At 40.4% G+C, this 17,685-nt stretch overlaps 3 protein-coding genes across 5 annotated transcripts in view; 2 read left to right on the top strand and 1 right to left on the bottom strand.

Moving 5' to 3' along the window:
* LOC113114651 (leucine-rich repeat and fibronectin type III domain-containing protein 1-like) overlaps positions 1–17,685 on the top strand; it is a 680,315-nt gene that overhangs the window by 377,859 nt on the left and 284,771 nt on the right. The window lies entirely within an intron of this gene.
* phox2a (paired like homeobox 2A) lies at positions 7,183–12,243 on the top strand. The gene is made up of 3 exons (XM_026281576.1): positions 7,183–7,729; positions 8,771–8,958; positions 11,038–12,243. The coding sequence occupies exons 1-3, from the start codon at positions 7,507–7,509 to the stop codon at positions 11,482–11,484; spliced, it is 858 nt and encodes a 285-aa protein (XP_026137361.1). The 5' UTR covers positions 7,183–7,506; the 3' UTR covers positions 11,485–12,243.
* inppl1a (inositol polyphosphate phosphatase-like 1a) overlaps positions 13,586–17,685 on the bottom strand; it is a 24,632-nt gene continuing 20,532 nt past the window's right edge. The window contains exons 25-28 of one of the 2 annotated variants that reach the window (XM_026281546.1): positions 17,282–17,298; positions 16,155–16,863; positions 14,980–15,116; positions 13,586–14,308 (exon numbers count right to left, since the gene is read on the bottom strand). In XM_026281546.1, the coding sequence (XP_026137331.1) occupies positions 14,209–14,308; positions 14,980–15,116; positions 16,155–16,863; positions 17,282–17,298 (963 nt within the window). In that variant the 3' untranslated portion in view covers positions 13,586–14,208. The remainder of the gene's footprint in view (positions 14,309–14,979; positions 15,117–16,154; positions 16,864–17,281; positions 17,299–17,685) is intronic. The other variant, XM_026281545.1, reaches the window with a different exon arrangement.

The following is a 17,685-nucleotide window of genomic DNA, read 5'->3' as shown; positions in this document are numbered from 1 at the left end:
ATCTGAGTAATAATGCTGTTGTCTTTGAAAGCTGCTTTACAATTTACAAAGCAGCGTTTAAACTGTTTGAACTGCTCTGTAGAAGTAAAGGTGAACTGACTCAAGACCAAAAATACATGTAAGCTTTATACACACTATAGAAATAACAATGAATAATGCACAATTACATGCAACTAACACTAACTCTAAACCAAACACTCATCCTAACCATAACCATACAGTAAACACATGCAGTTTATTAATATTACACAGTAATTAAACATATGCTCACACTGTAACAGACACCGCTAAATAAAGTGTGCATTTGATCAATGCTTGAGATGCACTGAAGAGAAACAAAGCATTTATTAAGAAGAGGAAAAACTATGTTGAACGATTTTGTGGAAGTCTGGTGTTTGTGAAGTCTATTTGAGAATAATAATGAGTGTGTTTGAGAAGATGCTGCTGCAGCAGATCTCATGTTACTGAAGAAAACCTCCTCCAGCCTCTAAAAGAGTCCAATTCAATTAGAAACCGAGAGAGAGAGAGAGACAGCTTTCATTACTCTGTCTCACACACACTCATGGTAATGCCTGTGTGTGTGTGTGTGTGTGTGTAACGATGATCCTCTATCAGAGTCTGCACTGATCTGGCACACACACACACACACACACAGCCGTGAACGTCTCTCGTCCATTAACGTGTGTGTCCATGTCTTTTAACGGCTGCTGCTCTCTCTTCTCTCTCGTCTCTCTCTTCTCCTCGAGTCCCAGCGGACAAACCTGCAGGAACATAGAGAATTATTGATTTACCATTTACAGTCCTGTAGCTCTGCATCTGAGAGATGAGAAATTACCCTGAGAGACAGACCGAGAGAGAGAGAGAGAGAGAGAGAGAGAGAGAGAGAGAGAGCACACTTCTGTCTCTATCAGGGAACAGAGAACAAACGTTCTTCCTGTAACATTAACACAACATTCTCTCAGAGTTATCCGCTCTTTAATAACATTCTCTAAACGTTAGCACAAAAACATCATTAATGCATCGTTCACAGAATGTTCTATTTCTGAAAGATTTCAGTTGAATGTTTTTTAAATGTTGCTACTCGTTTCAGAACGTTCAGAGAACATTCAAATGTAACATTGTATCATTTAGCAAACATCATGGGAACGTTACATTTTTTTCTTGGTTATTTAAACGTTTTTTGTTGTTGTTTTTTAAACAGGATGTTTTGAACAATCAGAAATAATGTTTTCATAACTTAATGGAAACATCAGCAACATTTTTGTTAGATAATATAGGCGTATATAGAGACAGGGAGCTGTTAATATTATGAACCAAATTTTTATTTTATTTTATTTTTTGCTAGTTCCAGGCTGTTTCACTGACTGTTCAAAACCTCGGATTGAACACATCTTTACCGATTCGTTCTGGTTCGCGGGATGTTGTCTTGTTTATTGCACCGCTGTGTTGCGATGTTCTAGCGCGCGCGCGGATGCGTTCATGCATTGTCTACGGCTTTTATTCGATCTGATTGCATCGCCCCATGATATTTGTATCATGCAAACTCTGTTTTCTGAAAGCAATATTAGGACAGTTGTTGCGTAATGTCTGAGCACATATGCGCAGAGGAGTGCATCAGTGTTTGAGGGCGGATATAATATCAGGTGTGTGTTACCTGCTGCTGTAACAGAACGCTACTGTTCCCATCATTCCCCGTGATATTTCAACAAGAACATCTGTGCCTCACACATGTCCAGAGACAGCACTGGAAACAGAGACGCTCTCCGTGACGCGCTGCAGTCGTTCTCTCGGATGATCGTGAAAGAGGGAATAAAAGAGCCTAAAAGAGCAAGCAGCTTCTCGTATGTCTTCTGTCTCTTTCTGAAAGACTAGGGGAAAAATCCATTCTGCCTAATTCAAAGCTTGCTCTGGGACAGCTCGCGTGGCAGATTGCAGGCTAATTAGTTTAGAGGAGAGTGTAATTTGATTAAGTTTGCACAGGTCCCGCGCAGCGCCGGTTGTGTCGAGCTCTGAGCGCGCGGGGCCCCGGAGCCCTGATCTGATTAACGCTTCTGTCCATTACAGCCTCTCCAGCTGCTGCCACACACACACACACACACTACAGCAGAAACACACACACTAAACACACCCCAGCAGAAACACACACACACAGTCCAGCAGAAACACACACACACACACACACACACACACACTCCAGTAGAAACACACCCCAGCAGAAACACACACACACTCCAGCAGATACACACACACTAAACACACCCCAGCAGAAACACAACACACACACACACAGTCCAGCAGAAACACACACACTAAACACACCCCAGCAGAAACACAACACAACACACACACACACAGTCCAGCAGAAACACACACACACACACACACTCCAGCAGAAACACACACACACACTCCAGTAGAAACACACACACTAAACACACCCCAGCAGAAACACACACACACTCCAGCAGATACACAACACACACACAGTCCAGCAGAAACGCACACACAACACACACACACACTCCAGCAGAAACACACACACTACACACACTCCAGCAGAAACACAACACACACACACACACACAGACACTCCAGCAGAAACACACACACACTCCAGCAGAATCACACACACACACACACACTCCAGCAGAAACACACAGACTACATACACTCCAGCAGAAACACAACACACACACACACACACACACTCCAGCAGAAACACACACACACTCCAGCAGAAACACACACACACACACACACACACACTCCAGCAGAAACACACACACACACACACTCCAGCAGAAACACTCACACACTCCAGCAGAAACACAAAACCCACACACAGACACTCCAGCAGAAACACACACACACACTCCAGCAGAAACACACACACACACTCCAGCAGAAACACACACACACACACACTCCAGCAGAAACACACACACACTCCAGCAGAAACACACACACACACACACACTCCAGCAGAAACACACACACACACACACTCCAGCAGAAACACTCACACACTCCAGCAGAAACACAAAACCCACACACAGACACTCCAGCAGAAACACACACACACACACACTCCAGCAGAAACATACACACACACTCCAGTAGAAACACACACACCAACAGAAACACACACTCAAGACACAAACACACACACACAACACACACTCCAGCAGAAACATACACACACACTCCAGTAGAAACACACACACACAACACACACTCCAGCAGAAACACACACACACTCCAGCAGAAACACACACTCAACAAACTGGCGCACACAATAATTTAGGTTACTTAATAATGAACCATAAAATAATAAAACTCAGTCACTCTCCGTGGTTTTTGGGGCGTGTGATTTGTTTTCGATGATACTAATGTAATTATTGTTAAATAATTGTAAAAAATAAAATAAAAAAGGACCCTTGTGTGCACTGCATAAAGTTCTCAGTGGAACCATCGAAGCCAGGAAAGAACCTTTACTTTAGTCATCATTTGTCTGGAAAGAACAAACTGCTAATTATTTATTGTCTCTTTTATGTTATAACGTAGAGGGAACATTAATAATAAATGCGCAACAACTCAACGCAACAGAAGCGCGGGATCCGGGTGTGGATCTGGAGCTGTGTGTGTGTGTGTGTGTGTGTGTGTGTGTGTGTGTGTGTGTGCAGAGGGGAATGTGTTCTGGATCAGGAGTCATCTGCTCGGTGTCAGGGGGAGTTTGTGGAGAACTGAACCTGCTTCACCCGTGATGAGCAGCGCACACACACCCGCTAATCTCTTCAAAGCCTCGCGCTCGCATCTGACTTTCAAATCCGAGTGTTTGTCTTGAAAATGGGCTCTAATCCCGACCCGACCGGACCAGCACCTTTAAATTCATTGGCGATTAACGGAAACAGTAACGAGGCTCTTTCTCATTCATGGCGCTTGTGTAAATAACAGGCGGGGGTCTGAGAGGGACGCTGTGATTGACAGCTGAGAGCTGTGATTGACAGCTCAGTGCTTTTCATTTTGTAAAGCGCGCATGGATTCTGGCTCGCGCGCTGGTGATCGATAGTTACACTAACCAGTGCACTTACTGTCCGAGAGAGGCTCCATTCATTTATCCAGAGTTTTAAAACACTCATATTTTGCTTTGCCATCACAAAAAAAAGGCATTTTCCGAGCACGAAATAAATAAAGAAATGAAAAGCGGGGGGGACTAATTGAATTGTGCTTGGGTTGGTTTGGTTTGGCTGACAGTAATCGCATCCGATGGTCGGGCCATTAAAGCGAGGCGCGCGTCTCCCGGTGACCGATCACTGCTGAATGCAGATTGAGCTAATGAGAGAGAGAGATTGATGAGAGAGAGAGAGAGAGAGAGGATGAAGGATCGGGAACGGATGAGACGCGACTCGTCTGCGTGACGCATGGCTCCGGTGACCCGTCTGAAAGCGGGTGGCACCAGAGAAACCACACGTCTTTACGGTTTCCATGCGAATCACGGGTCTAAACGTCACCAAACATATGCTATTCCGCACAAACACCCGATCTCACGAAGGTGCGTGTCATGGCACGAGTTTGTTTCGATTTAGGTCGAATAAAGATTGATGCGTGTCATACACACGCCTGGGTACATTTCTGCGTATCAATAGCACGGTTTTCTGTTTGTATTTGGTGTACCGGGTTAATTAATAATTGTATAATTACACTGTAACAAGGACATCTTCAAATAAAGTGTAACCACTTACTTTTTTGGTAACACTTTACAATAAGGTTAATGTATTAACTAACATGAGCCAACAACGAACAATACACTTATTACAGTTTTTATTCATCTTTGTTGTTAGCTGATGGAAATACAGACTTTCATTGTGAGTTCATATTAATACACAGTGCCTTAACTAATATTTACAAACAACTTTTGATTTTAATAAAGCATTAGTAAATGTAAAAAATAGTTTAAAGTTAGATGATAATACATGCTGAATATTGTTCACTTAATTCATGTTAACTAATGAACTTTATTGTAAAGCATATTATAAAATTAATACATTATAATAAACATATAATTATTATGCATGTACATTTTCATTAATCAAATAAGGTTAAATATAGCTAAATTGTCAATTTTTATTATGTCTTTTATATTTCATTACACAATTTAAACTGCTAAATGAACGGTGACTTGATTTGTAGTCTGTTTAATTCATTCGTTTCTGCTTTTGCTTATTCGTTTTTTTTTCTTTGCCTTATTTTATTGTTATTTGTTTAATATCCATTTTTATTTTGATATCTGTTTAATTGCACGCCATATTTCAGGTTTGCTTTGAGGAGTCCGTGCAGGCCTCAGCGCGCGAGTGCTCCGGTGGTCTTTAAGAGGCTGAGCTGCTCTCCGGTGAGCGCGTGCTGAAAGGCTTCACTCGGGATCCGTGGTGACTTGTTGCAGGCGTGCGTTTATCGTCGCGTCCCGGTGCAGACGTTAATCCCCGCGGATGGATGGAGTCTGAAGAGCGCATCAGCTCCGCTCCAGAAATCATCCAAATGCGTCGTGACGCGCCGCTCCGGGATTACCGCGAACATCACCCCGTTTACAGGGTCCGAGATCAAACGAGCACAAAACCAGTTTTTTTTCTGAAATTGAGATTTATGCACCATCTGATATCTGAATAAATCATCTCTCCATTGGTGTGTGGTTTGTTCGGAGGACAATATTTGTCTGAGACACAACTATTTGAAAATCTGGAATCTGAGGGAGCAAAAAAATCTAAATATTGAGAAAATCATCTTTAAAGTTGTTCAGATGAAGTTCTTAGCAATGCATATTACTAATCAAACATTACGTTTGATATATTTACAGTAGGAAATTAACAAAATATCTTCTTGGAACATGATCTTTACTTAATATTCTAATGATTTTTGGCATAAAAAAATGCATAATTTTACCCCACACCAATGTATTGTTAGTTATTTCTACAAATATATCTGTGCTACTGATGACTGATGGCTAAAATCGGCGCATTTACATACAAACACATTTTGTCCCTAATTTGATAACAGGTTTCCATTTAAATGTGATTATTATTGCATTGTTTTGAATGTGATTGTTTAGATTACACTTTTTTATTTTAATAGTCTGTTTTAGACATTCTGCTAACAGTAATCAACCAGCATTCATTAGAGTGTTAGACTGTCTGCTTAACATCTTCTTACACTTTATTTTGATGGGTTATGTTAAATGTTCATTATTGTTTGATTAAATATTAGCATTTCATAACGAATCCAACTTATGAAGTAAACAAAGATAATGTAGATGGATAATTCTTTTATTTCATTTTTTTTTTTTTTTTCGTGGGTGCATCACATTTAGCTCTCAGATCAAATACTTTCTGGAGATTTCTGGTGTGTAATAACAGTGTCTGACAGCGAACAGATGATCACGAGCAGCAGGTTTCCATCAGACGCGCGCGCGTCATTTCTGATGAAAACACGGAGAATAAACGAACAAAATCAATGCGACATTAATTAAAATTTCATCTGAACTCACTTTATGTGATTTTATTCATCGTCTTAAGTCTACACATGGCAACTCGAAGGGGTTTCTCGTGCGGTCTTAAATAAAGGCCATTATTCCTGCAATCAAATTAAACTTCATCTCACACTACCAACCAGAAGCACATTAAAGCTTAAACAATCCCACAATTCATTTAGCGCGAGCTACACTGCGTCCGCTCCTGAAAACTCGCCCATTCTCGCCCTAATGACATTAGTCTAAATATCCATTAATAGTCATTTATTTAAAATTATATCTGCGCACAGTGAACACAATACACTCTTAACAATAAGGGTGCTTCACGATGTTTTATTTTTTATAATGTGTCCATAAAGAACATCTGAAGAACCTTTCTGTGACACAAAAGCTTGTGGCGAAAGCAGATTCTTTAGATTATAAAAAGGTAGGAAAGAGATGTTCTATTTAAAGGTGTCCTACATGCACTTAACAATAAATTATTACTAACCCTTAATGTAGTTAATTAATATCATTCAGCACTTATAATGACGACTCTTTAAAATAAAGTGTAACCGAACCTTTGACTGAATGCTTCTTTGTGGAACACAAATATAGCTAGTTATCGTGTGGCATCGCTGTGAAGAACCTTTATTTTCCCAGATAGAGGATATTTCAAAGGAGTAAATGTGAAGAAGGGAACTGACCATGAGGATGAGGAGGAGGGTGATGGAAAGGGTTAACGCGGAGGTGCATTAGAGATGCATGGAGGAGCAGAGGGGAGGAGGCGTTCAGCGCTGAGACATTGTCATGCAAACAGAGACCACCGCCTCGCCATTGTCTCCCGGACTCCAACTTTATTATAAACACACCGCGAGCCGCCCGCCGCAGCAGAGCACCGGAGCACCGGCACCGAGAGACACGCGCTGGATACCGCGAGAAAACCACGCGTTCCGCTGGAGTTTGACGCCGCAACCGGAGCTTTCGCGTCTCCGTCCGCGCTCCACATGTACAAAATGGATTATTCGTATCTGAACACGTATGACTCGTGCATGGCGGCGATGGAGGCGTCGGCGTACGCGGACTTTAACTCGTGCAGTCAGGCCAACACGTTCCAGTACAACCCGATCCGAACCGGCTTCAGCTCCAGCCCGGGATGCGCTCCGCTCGGATCCGCCAGCTGCACCCTGGGCGCGCTGAGAGAGCACCAGCCCGCGCCCTACAGCACAGGTGACCCACACACCGCTCCACACACACACAGGTGACCCACACACCGCTCCACACACACACAGGTGACCCGCACACCCTGGACCCTGGAGCACAGAACCAGCCAAGAGTCAGCTTTTAAAATTGAGATGTATGCATCTTCTGAAGCTGAATAAATGATCTCTCCAGTCATGTGTGGTTTGTTCGGAGGACAATATTTGTCTGAGATGCAACTATTATAAATCTGGAATCTGAGGGAGCAAAAACATCTAGATATTGAGAAAATCATCTTTAAAGTTGTTCAGATTAATTTCTTAGCAATGCATATTACTAATCAGGAAATGAAGCTTTGATGTAGGAAATGTACTAAATATTTTCAAGGAACATGATCTTAATATCCTAATGGTTTTTGTTAAATGAGACGCGTAGAAATCCATGCATCCCTTGATTTTTTCCAGAAATTGGTGAATAGGTGAAACTATTCTATTTTAAAATATAAAGCTAATTTCGAAGTAAGTTAATAAACTGTCTTTAAAATGTGGATAGCCGACGCCCATTAATAAAGACAAACTAGAATCCGAGTTTCAAGAGTTAAATGGGACTGGATTTAATTAACTTATGTTATTTAATTTGACGCGCAAATTCATTTAAAGCAATTAATCGAATTATATCCTACAGATCTATAATTTTACAGAGCGTTTATTGGATATGAAAACGAGAAACGAATTCATCGCGTCTCGACTGATATTTCTTGTGCGCTAAATTACAGACCAAATATTTATTCATTATTATTATATTCCAATTACGACCAATTATTATATTAACGAAATGTTCACAGAATTAGGAAGTCTATAATTTAAAATTAAAAAATTATGTAGTTTAATTATAGACCTAGGAAACTAAACTGGACTAAACTGAAGACACAAAATATAATTTTTATACTTTATCAATGGAATCTTTCTTTCTTTCTTTCTTTCTTTCCTGATCAACCCATTCCTCACGTGTGTCCTCTTAAACCAATCTCTCCTCACACATCCGTGACTCTGGTCTTCGTTCCTCTTTCAGTTCCGTACAAGTTCTTCTCGGACCCCTCCGGTCTGAACGAGAAGCGCAAGCAGCGGCGGATCCGCACGACCTTCACGAGTTCTCAGCTGAAGGAGCTGGAGCGCGTGTTCGCGGAGACGCATTACCCGGATATCTACACGCGTGAGGAGCTCGCGCTGAAGATCGACCTGACCGAGGCGCGCGTGCAGGTGAGTCTCCAGATCTCCACGACTGATCTTCAGAAATGCGTTTCAGTGGCACGCTTTTCTGTTTCTGGTCGGCGTACTATTTACACGCAGAAATTGACGTCGGCGTGCATACGCAATAGTTAGGTTTAGTGGTGTGGGGTAGGTGCGTATTAAATGCACACAAAATGTGTTTTATATGCACAAAAAAATGCGTTTTATATGCACGAAAAATTTGTTTTATATGCACACAAAAATGCGTTTTATATGCACGCAAAATTTGTTTTATATCACATGTAAAATGCGTTTTATATGCAAAAAAAAAATAATAAAAAAAAAATACATAAATAAAATAAACCTATTGATACGCATACGCAAATCTAACAAAACAAATTGAATTTTTGGCTTATTTGAATATCTGGGTGTCTTTTTTCTTGCCTGCAGCGCTGTTTGTAGACGCTTCCAAATGTAATTAATTCAGTTGATTTTATTAGGTTGATTTATAGCAGCTATTATCCGTCTGCGCTCTTAAAAAATAAAGAGGGTTTTCGGGGCGATGCCACTGAAGAACCATTTCTGAGAAGCTTTCAGTGATCAGGTCTTAAAATAAGAGTTTTTTTTCATAGTGTGAGGAACATTAAAAAAAAAAAGTTTGTGTGTGGAATGGAAAGGTCTTGCAATCTTAAAAATATTTCAGAGCTCTTTATTGGCTTCGATGGTTTCATAAAGAACCATCATCATCCATGCACTGCATCAATATCCAGAATGATGCTGTTATCAGTAAATGAGTTCTTCATTTCCTCTTGAATGAAGCTGCAGAAGTGTGGAGTCCAGCAGGAGAAACAACTAATCTTTGCTCTTTAAGAGAAGAGATTTATGGAGAAACATTTCAGACTGAAAAAAATGTAATGCGATTAGAAGAGCTGATTGGGTTAAATTAACAATTTAATCTTAAAAATGTATATTCTTTATGTATTTTGTCTTCCAGATCTCACTAGAGATATAAATTCAGACAGGCACATTTTTTCATTTTTCTCTTAAAATAGATTCTTGGTGAAAAGGCAAAAATAAGGTTGAAATAAAAAGGTTCTTTAGACACTAATTAAAAAATTATTCTTTTGAGAACTGATCACTGAAAGGGTTTTTTTAAGGAACCAAAAATGTTTTATCTGACATATTTACCAAAAAAAAAAAAAAAGAAAGAAAGAAAATAAAAATAAAAAATACTTTATTTAGATGTAGATATACATCTTCAGGTTTGGTTGCAGAACCGACAGCGATTTTTCTTTTTCTTGGTGTTAAGATGATTAAAAAAACGACATATGTTGAATATAAAGGTTCCACACTCTTAATAATAAAGGTTCTTGACTGACATCAGCTGTTCCTTAAGGACCTTTAACATCTATGTAATCTTTCCATTCCACAGAAGTTTCTTTATTGTGAAATGTTTTTTATTTTTATTTTTTAATGTTATTCACACTAAGAAAAAGTTGTACTTTACAGAACCATTTTTCTTTGGAGAACCATCAATGTTAAAAGGCATCAATGTTAAAACTTTCTAAAGCTTTATCTTAAAGAGTTTATGACGGGAAAACACTTACAAATTGTTTTGGCAGCAATTTTAGAAGACTATTTTCATAGTGTGAAGAACATTTGTCCCCTTTAAAGTATTCCAGGAAAAGGTTCCTTTATTCTTAATGTAAATATTTTTTAATCCACTATAAAGAACTATGTGGAATATAAAAGTTATATTTTGGCATTGATGGTTCCATGAAGAACCTTTAACATCCATGAAATCAATCTATTGCACAAGTGTTTTTTTTTTTTTTTTTTTTGTGTAAACAATTTTCTTAAATGTTCTTCACACTAAGAAAAAAATGGTTCTTTAAAGAACTTTTAATTGAAAGGTTATTTGTCAGTGTTCATCTGAAAGCAGCTAAAGCTAGTAGCTGAATGTCACTGATGGCAAACTGACTGATCCATAACGAGATGAATGTAGAAGCTACAATTGTCCCTAAAGTTTTGGAAAAAGGGGGCGGGGCAGTCGTTAAATCTAGTTACAGAAAACTGTCTCTTGAAACTTTTGTGTATTTGTTTCCTCAGGTTTGGTTCCAGAACCGACGTGCCAAGTTTCGTAAACAAGAACGTGCTGCCAACTCCAAAGGAGCGAATACAGGCGCCAACGGCTCCGGCGGCAAGAAGTCGGGCGAGAACCGCTCTTCCTCTGAAGACGAGGAGTCTAAAGAGTCGACCTGCAGCCCGACGCCCGACAGCACAGCGTCTCTGCCCGGCTCCGGGAACATGGGCAGCCCCGGGGCCAGCAGCCTCAGCCCCAGCCCTGTCTCCGGCTCCTCGGCCGGCTTCTCCACCGCCTCCATCTCACCCTCCATCCACCAGGGCCTGAAGAGCTCGCCCTGGCCCAGCACCGTCCAGACCCAGGAGCTGCTGAAGGCCTGGCAGCCGGCGGACAGTATGGCGTCTGGGCCGTTCGCCGGCGTTCTGTCCTCGTTCCACCGGAAACCCAACACAATCAAGACCAACCTGTTCTAGAGACTCCGGACCGTGCGTCCGCTGAGAGTTCTGTTCTGGAGATTGAGCTGGGCTCGTATTCACTAAACATCTTCAGGCATCTAAAAGCAGCTCACAAAGTGCAGATTAAAGAGAAAATCTTAAAACTAAAGGTGCTTTGCGATGCCTCTTTTCTCTAAATGTGTCTATAACATCTGAAGAAGGTTTCAGAGCTGAAACTCTTTTTTTACTGCTATGTAGAGAACTGTTAGTGGTGAGATCAAGCGATGTTTTGTGAATACGGGCTCTGAAGGTTAATTTAATGTCATGTTGGTGCTTCTGATGTGTCCATTATTTGTGTTCATCAGGTCCGTTTCCTCTTAACGCTGTAGATCCCTTGTGTCAGTAAATGAGTTGCTGGTTTCCTCCAGAAACGCTTGTCCTTCAGGATGAGGAATCAGTTCCGGTCTTCAGGAAGAGACGCTGTGTGAGGAGGAACTAAATGAGATTAGAGGAGCGGTAACCAAATATTCACCGCAGATGATGGGCGTAATAATGATCTGTTCCTAAATTAGCAGTCTGATCTGAAGTATTAATGTTCCAGCTTGTTTCTGGATCAGAATGATGACAAACCTGCATTTACTGATGAATCTCTCATGCGGCTCTTCACTGAAGCTCTTTGAAGATGGATTTGACGTGTGTGTGTGTCCATGTGTGTGTGTGTGTGTATGTCTGTGTATGTGTGTGACTGTGTATGTATGTGTCCGTGTGTGTGTCTGTGTGTGTGTTTGTGTATGTGTATGACTGTTTGTATGTATGTGTGTGTGTGTGTTTGTGTATGTCTGTGTATGTGTGTGACTGTGTATGTGTGTGTCCGTGTGTGTGTCCATGTATGTGTGTGTGTGTCTGAGTGTTTGTGTGTGTGTCCATGTGTGTGTGTTTGTGTATGTGTGTGATTGTGTGTATGTATGTGTGTGTGTCTGTGTGTTTGTGTATGTCTGTGTATGTGTGTGTGTGTCCGTGTGTATGTGTGTGTCTGTGTGTGTGTGAGTGTTTGTGTGTGTGTCCATGTGTGTGTGTGTCTGTGTGTTTGTGTATGTCTGTGTATGTGTGTGACTGTGTATGTGTGTCCGTGTGTGTGTATGTGTGTTTGTCAATGTGTATGTGTGTGTGTCCATGTATGTGTGTGTTTGTATATGTGTATGAGTGTAGGTTTGTGTGTGTGAATGTGTGTGTCTGTGTGTAAGTTTGTATGTATTTTAGTGTGTGTGTTTGTGTACATGTCTGAGTGTGTGTGTGTGTGTGTGTGTGACCCCAGAAACAAGCATAGTTAAGCCACTTGTAGTTAATTTATTGAAGAAAAAATGAAAAACAAAAAACAAAACAAAAAAAACGTTGGGATGATTTTTTTAAGCTAGGCTTTTATTGAAAAAGATTTTGTAAATATTAATATAAATACGATGTAGTTTCTTTTTTTTAATGTTTTTGGCTCCAGTGCACGCCCTGTACTTCATGAATGATCTGCTGTATATAATCCTAAAGATGAGCAAATAAAGAGCTTCTCCAGTCCCATCACCTCTCATCATTCAGCAGTTCCTTCTCGATCTGGATACGGTTTCTGATCCGAACAACACCTCGCAAACGTCTTAATTTCACACTTTACATTCAAACAACAACCGTAAGGTGCTTCAGATTTAAAAAAAAGTCAATAGATGGACAAATATAGTAAGAGGAAATTAGGAAAATACCTGAGACACTATTAAGAATAGTTCATAGTAGCGTACAAAATTATCTCGAGAACATTTAGACAGAACATAGAATGTGACATTGATGAAGAGAAAATATTCTGCAGTATTTTCAGAAACTTTCTTTTACTGAACATGAAGGCACATTAGATTTTAATTTTTATTAAATTGAAAAAAGAAAGACAAAAACACATTAAAAGGCATTAACTCAAACACAATATTAACTTACAACAACAAAGGGTTAAACAGTTAACAATATTCAAAGGATTGTAATTATGACGGGTGAGAAACATATAAAATGTTAAAACTTAATACACAAAACAATTATACAAGAACTTATACATGCAATTTAGTAGAAACGCCCCAATGATAATAATATTAAAGACACTGTTAAATAAAACAAAGAGTTTTCCCGCTGTTAGGATCTAAACAGAAAGACCACAGCGGAGAGATTCATTACAGGACGAGGTCAAACTCTGGAAGATTTCCAAACTGAAGCTCGTCTGAATCCAGAATGACGTCTGGAAGCTCGAGACTGAATCCGACAGCAAGACGCGATTTTATAGACCAACGAATCATACTGCATCTGAATCGGAATCTTATTGAACGAACGAACAGACAAAGATTCACATCTCAAATGAAGCGCTGGTCATCCAGAGACACCTGCTGATGAGATCGTGTTATAAACCTGTTATAAACCTCTTCTGATTGATTTCCTACAAACAGAAATAGACAGTGAGCTGCTGATTTCGGCTTTTCCCTTTCTTTTAAAGTCATAAAACATGCCCCAAACTGTTCAGAATTAACACTTCAGTCACCAAAGATGAGGAATGTTCCAATGATGTCACTTCCTCCCGACGCAGACGACAGGAAGTTGAGGGTGGGGCTGTAGTGACACATCCTTTCTGACATGTTTAAATAATATTATGAACTAAACTGACCAGGTTTATTACATCGGATTAAATGACAACCCCTTTCTCTACCAGTGCAAAGCTGCTCTCGGTTCAGTCCGGTCTGGATCTCATTTCTGCTGCTGCTGTTGCTTTAAGCTGGCCAGCAGTATGTTCTTGTGGGCGGGGTCATGAATGCCCGCCTCCTCCAGATCCTCCTCTGTGATGTCACTGCAGGAGAGACACGTGATTGGATGAGAAGCTTGTACTCTGAAATCTAACTAAATCAAGTGTGACCGAATCTTCAGTGCTGAAGGATAAAAAAGGCAGTAAAAAGTTACCTGCTAAATAATAATATAAATACCTTATATACATTTTTTGTCATACTTTTTGCAAATTACACCTTTTATTTGTTTGATTATAAAAACTAAATCATATCATATTAATTACTACAGTAATAATGCTAACCCTACTGTATGGTTAAAAAAATATTTAATAAATTATAAAATTATTATAATTTTTTTTTATTTGGTTGGTTAAATGTTAAACCATAAAACTTTATTTTAACACTTTAGCCTGAATGCACTGTAAGTCGCTTTGGATAAAAGCGTCTGCTAAATGCATACATTTATTTAAATGTATTTATGTTATGTTATTTCCGGGTCCAATACACAGCTGGTTTTCGTGCACTTCAGAAAGTCATTGACAGTCAAAATTGGCGAAGGAGTACGACAGGGCTGCATCTTACCATCTATTCTATTCAACTTGTAAGATTTGGACAAGACTAAATGGCTAGAGGAAGAACTTGTGACTGGTTTAGTGCTCCAGGATCACATGTGTGAGAGCTTTGGTCTTTAACCCATGCGTGGCTGTGACGCATGCAGACAGGTGTGTGTTTGCACCTGAGGAACTCCAGGTCGTCCCATCCGTTGTGCAGGAGCCCGGCCTCGTAATGCTGCAGACCGAGCTTCTGGAGCCACTCGCCGACGCTGCACTCCACCGACAGACTGCTGCTGCTGCTCTCGTCATGCCACAGACCCTAACACAACAACAATACTGATTATTCTTTATTAATAGCATCATGAATAACCACACAAATCAATTATTGTTATATTTGATCATTTACAATCATGCATAATAATCGTGCATTATTTGATGTTCTGTTTTTCTTTTATTAGTGTTACATTCCATCTCTGCCATGTATTTCCTATGTATCATGTATGTCTTCATGTATGAAGATCCTGTCGTCAAGTCATTCCTTGTGCGTGTAAACATACTTGGTAATAAAGCTCTTTCTGACTCGAGACATTTCTAATAATTACTTAATAATAATTATTTTTAAATTGATTTAATCTAAAGTAATATCCATTAATAATTTGTAATAATTACAAATGTATAATGATAATAAAAATAATTTAATTATGATTTATTGTCATCATTATTAACAACATAATGATCAGTATTATTAACAATAAAATTAATAATTATCCTCATAATTTATATGAAATTATAAAGGAATAATATTACAAATTGTTATTATTAATAACACTTAACAAATATTAGAAACATTTTAATATTTGTAATTAAATTGATATTTAAAAATATTAGAAAAATAATAGTAAATAATAAAATATTATTATTATTAATTATTGTAATAAATAATTTAATAAATATTATTTTATATTAATAAATATTATTAATAATATTTTTTTAATTTCCATTATGAATAATACTTATTAAATATACTTAATAATAATATTATTGACAAAATAAAAAATAAGTCTTATTTTTTCCTTCTTCATTCAATATTTCAACATTATAAAATGTATAAATTTAAGTTGGAATATTTATATTAATTTATTAAACTTAAGAATGATAAAAATGTAATCAAATATTCCAAGACATAGGCTGCTTCGAGACACTGAAACACTGGATCCAGAGCTGCTCATGTGTAAATGAACACAGTGTGTGTGTGTGTGTGTGTGTGTGTGTGTGTGTGTGTGCGTGTGTGTGTGTGTGTGTGTGTGTGTGTGTGTGTGTGCGTGTGTGTGTGTGTGTGTGTGTGTGTGTGTGTCACCTCCTCGGGCAGGTCTTCTGCGATGCTCTCCTCCTGTATGGAGCGCGGAGGGAAGGTCAGGCCTCTGATGTGAGGAGCGCTCGTCTTCAAGACGCCTCTTCCCGACGGATACTCCACTTCACTCAGCGTCCTGGCCATCTGCAGCACCGAACACGACTGGTCGTCCAGTCCCGAGGCCCCGCCTCCTCGACGGAAAGGGGCGGAGCTTGGGGTTAGCATGGGCGGGGTATCCAGACTGAAGGTCACGCCCCCTGCCCCAGAGGGCGATACAAAGCCAGGCGACGACAGTGGATTAGACGGAACCGTGATCTTGACGTCAGTGAGTTTTTGTGGTTTTCCGAACAAGTTCTCTGCTGTCTCCAGAGCTCCTTTGGGCAGCGGAGGAGGAGGGAAATCAGGCGGGGGACGATTTAGAGACGTGATGTTCCCATCATCCTCCGAAGACCCTTCCTCGCTGATGAGCCGAACCGGGCGTCCAGACGTCTGTCTCGGACCCGGTGCACAACTTCCACTGGGCGGCTTGTTTTTCCCCACACCACCTGCAGGAGGAGCTGTTTTATTGGCTAGCGGAGGGAGGGCGGAGCTTGGGAGCATGTCAGAAACCAGAGCAGCCGATTGGTTGGGAACACCTTCTAGAATGTAGTAGGCGGGGTTATTGAAGCTGTTTTTGCACGTCGTGGCGTCGCCCTCGAACGGATCCTGTTTACCTCTGTCAGAACGAACAACAGACGGGATTTCACAAGAACTCACCGTGCTATTATTGTTAACTAAAGCTAAGCCTAAACCACCACAAACACACTCTTTACTCATCACCAAGAGAACATGTGTAACGTCTAAAGTACTAAAATAACTACATCTATAAAAAAAAACTGTACATATACTTTGCAAAAAAGTGCTCTCCTCTCTGCAGGAGTGTGTGTGTGTGTGTGTGTGTGTGTGTGTGTTCACCTGTTCTGTGTGCTCTCCTCTCTGCAGGAGTGTGTGTGTGTGTGTGTGTGTTCACCTGTTCTGTGTGCTCTCCTCTCTGCAGGAGTGTGTGTGTGTGTGTGTGTGTTCACCTGTTCTGTGTGCTCTCCTCTCTGCAGGAGTGTGTGTGTGTGTGTGTGTGTGTGTGTGTGTGAGTTCACCTGTTCTGTGTGCTCTCCTCTCTGCAGGAGTGTGTGTGTGTGTGTTCACCTGTTCTGTGTGCTCTCCTCTCTGCAGGAGTGTGTGTGTGTGTGTGTGTGTGTGAGTTCACCTGTTCTGTGTGCTCTCCTCTCTGCAGGAGTGTGTGTGTTCACCTGTTCTGTGTGCTCTCCTCTCTGCAGGAGTGTGTGTGTGTGTGTGTGTGTGTGTTCACCTGTTCTGCGTGCTCTCCTCTCTGCAGGAGTGTGTGTGTGTGTGTGTGTGTGTGTGTGTGTGTTCACCTGTTCTGTGTGCTCTCCTCTCTGCAGGAGTGTGTGTGTGTGTGTGTGTGTGTGAGTTCACCTGTTCTGTGTGCTCTCCTCTCTGCAGGAGTGTGTGTGTTCACCTGTTCTGTGTGCTCTCCTCT

The sequence above is a fragment of the Carassius auratus genome, chromosome 15 (genome assembly GCF_003368295.1).
Source record: "Carassius auratus strain Wakin chromosome 15, ASM336829v1, whole genome shotgun sequence".
Classification (NCBI taxonomy): domain Eukaryota; kingdom Metazoa; phylum Chordata; class Actinopteri; order Cypriniformes; family Cyprinidae; genus Carassius; species Carassius auratus.
Note: the sequence above shows the minus strand (reverse complement) of the source record. Positions and strands in the feature narration are given on the sequence as shown.

Bases quoted from the DNA above. Each gene is read 5' to 3' on its own strand.
- phox2a (XM_026281576.1), top strand. From the start codon at position 7,507: ATGTACAAAATGGATTATTCGTATCTGAACACGTATGACTCGTGCATG. The intron at 7,730-8,770 runs GTGACCCACACA...TTCCTCTTTCAG, and splicing joins GCCCGCGCCCTACAGCACAG to TTCCGTACAAGTTCTTCTCG. The intron at 8,959-11,037 runs GTGAGTCTCCAG...TTGTTTCCTCAG, and splicing joins TGACCGAGGCGCGCGTGCAG to GTTTGGTTCCAGAACCGACG.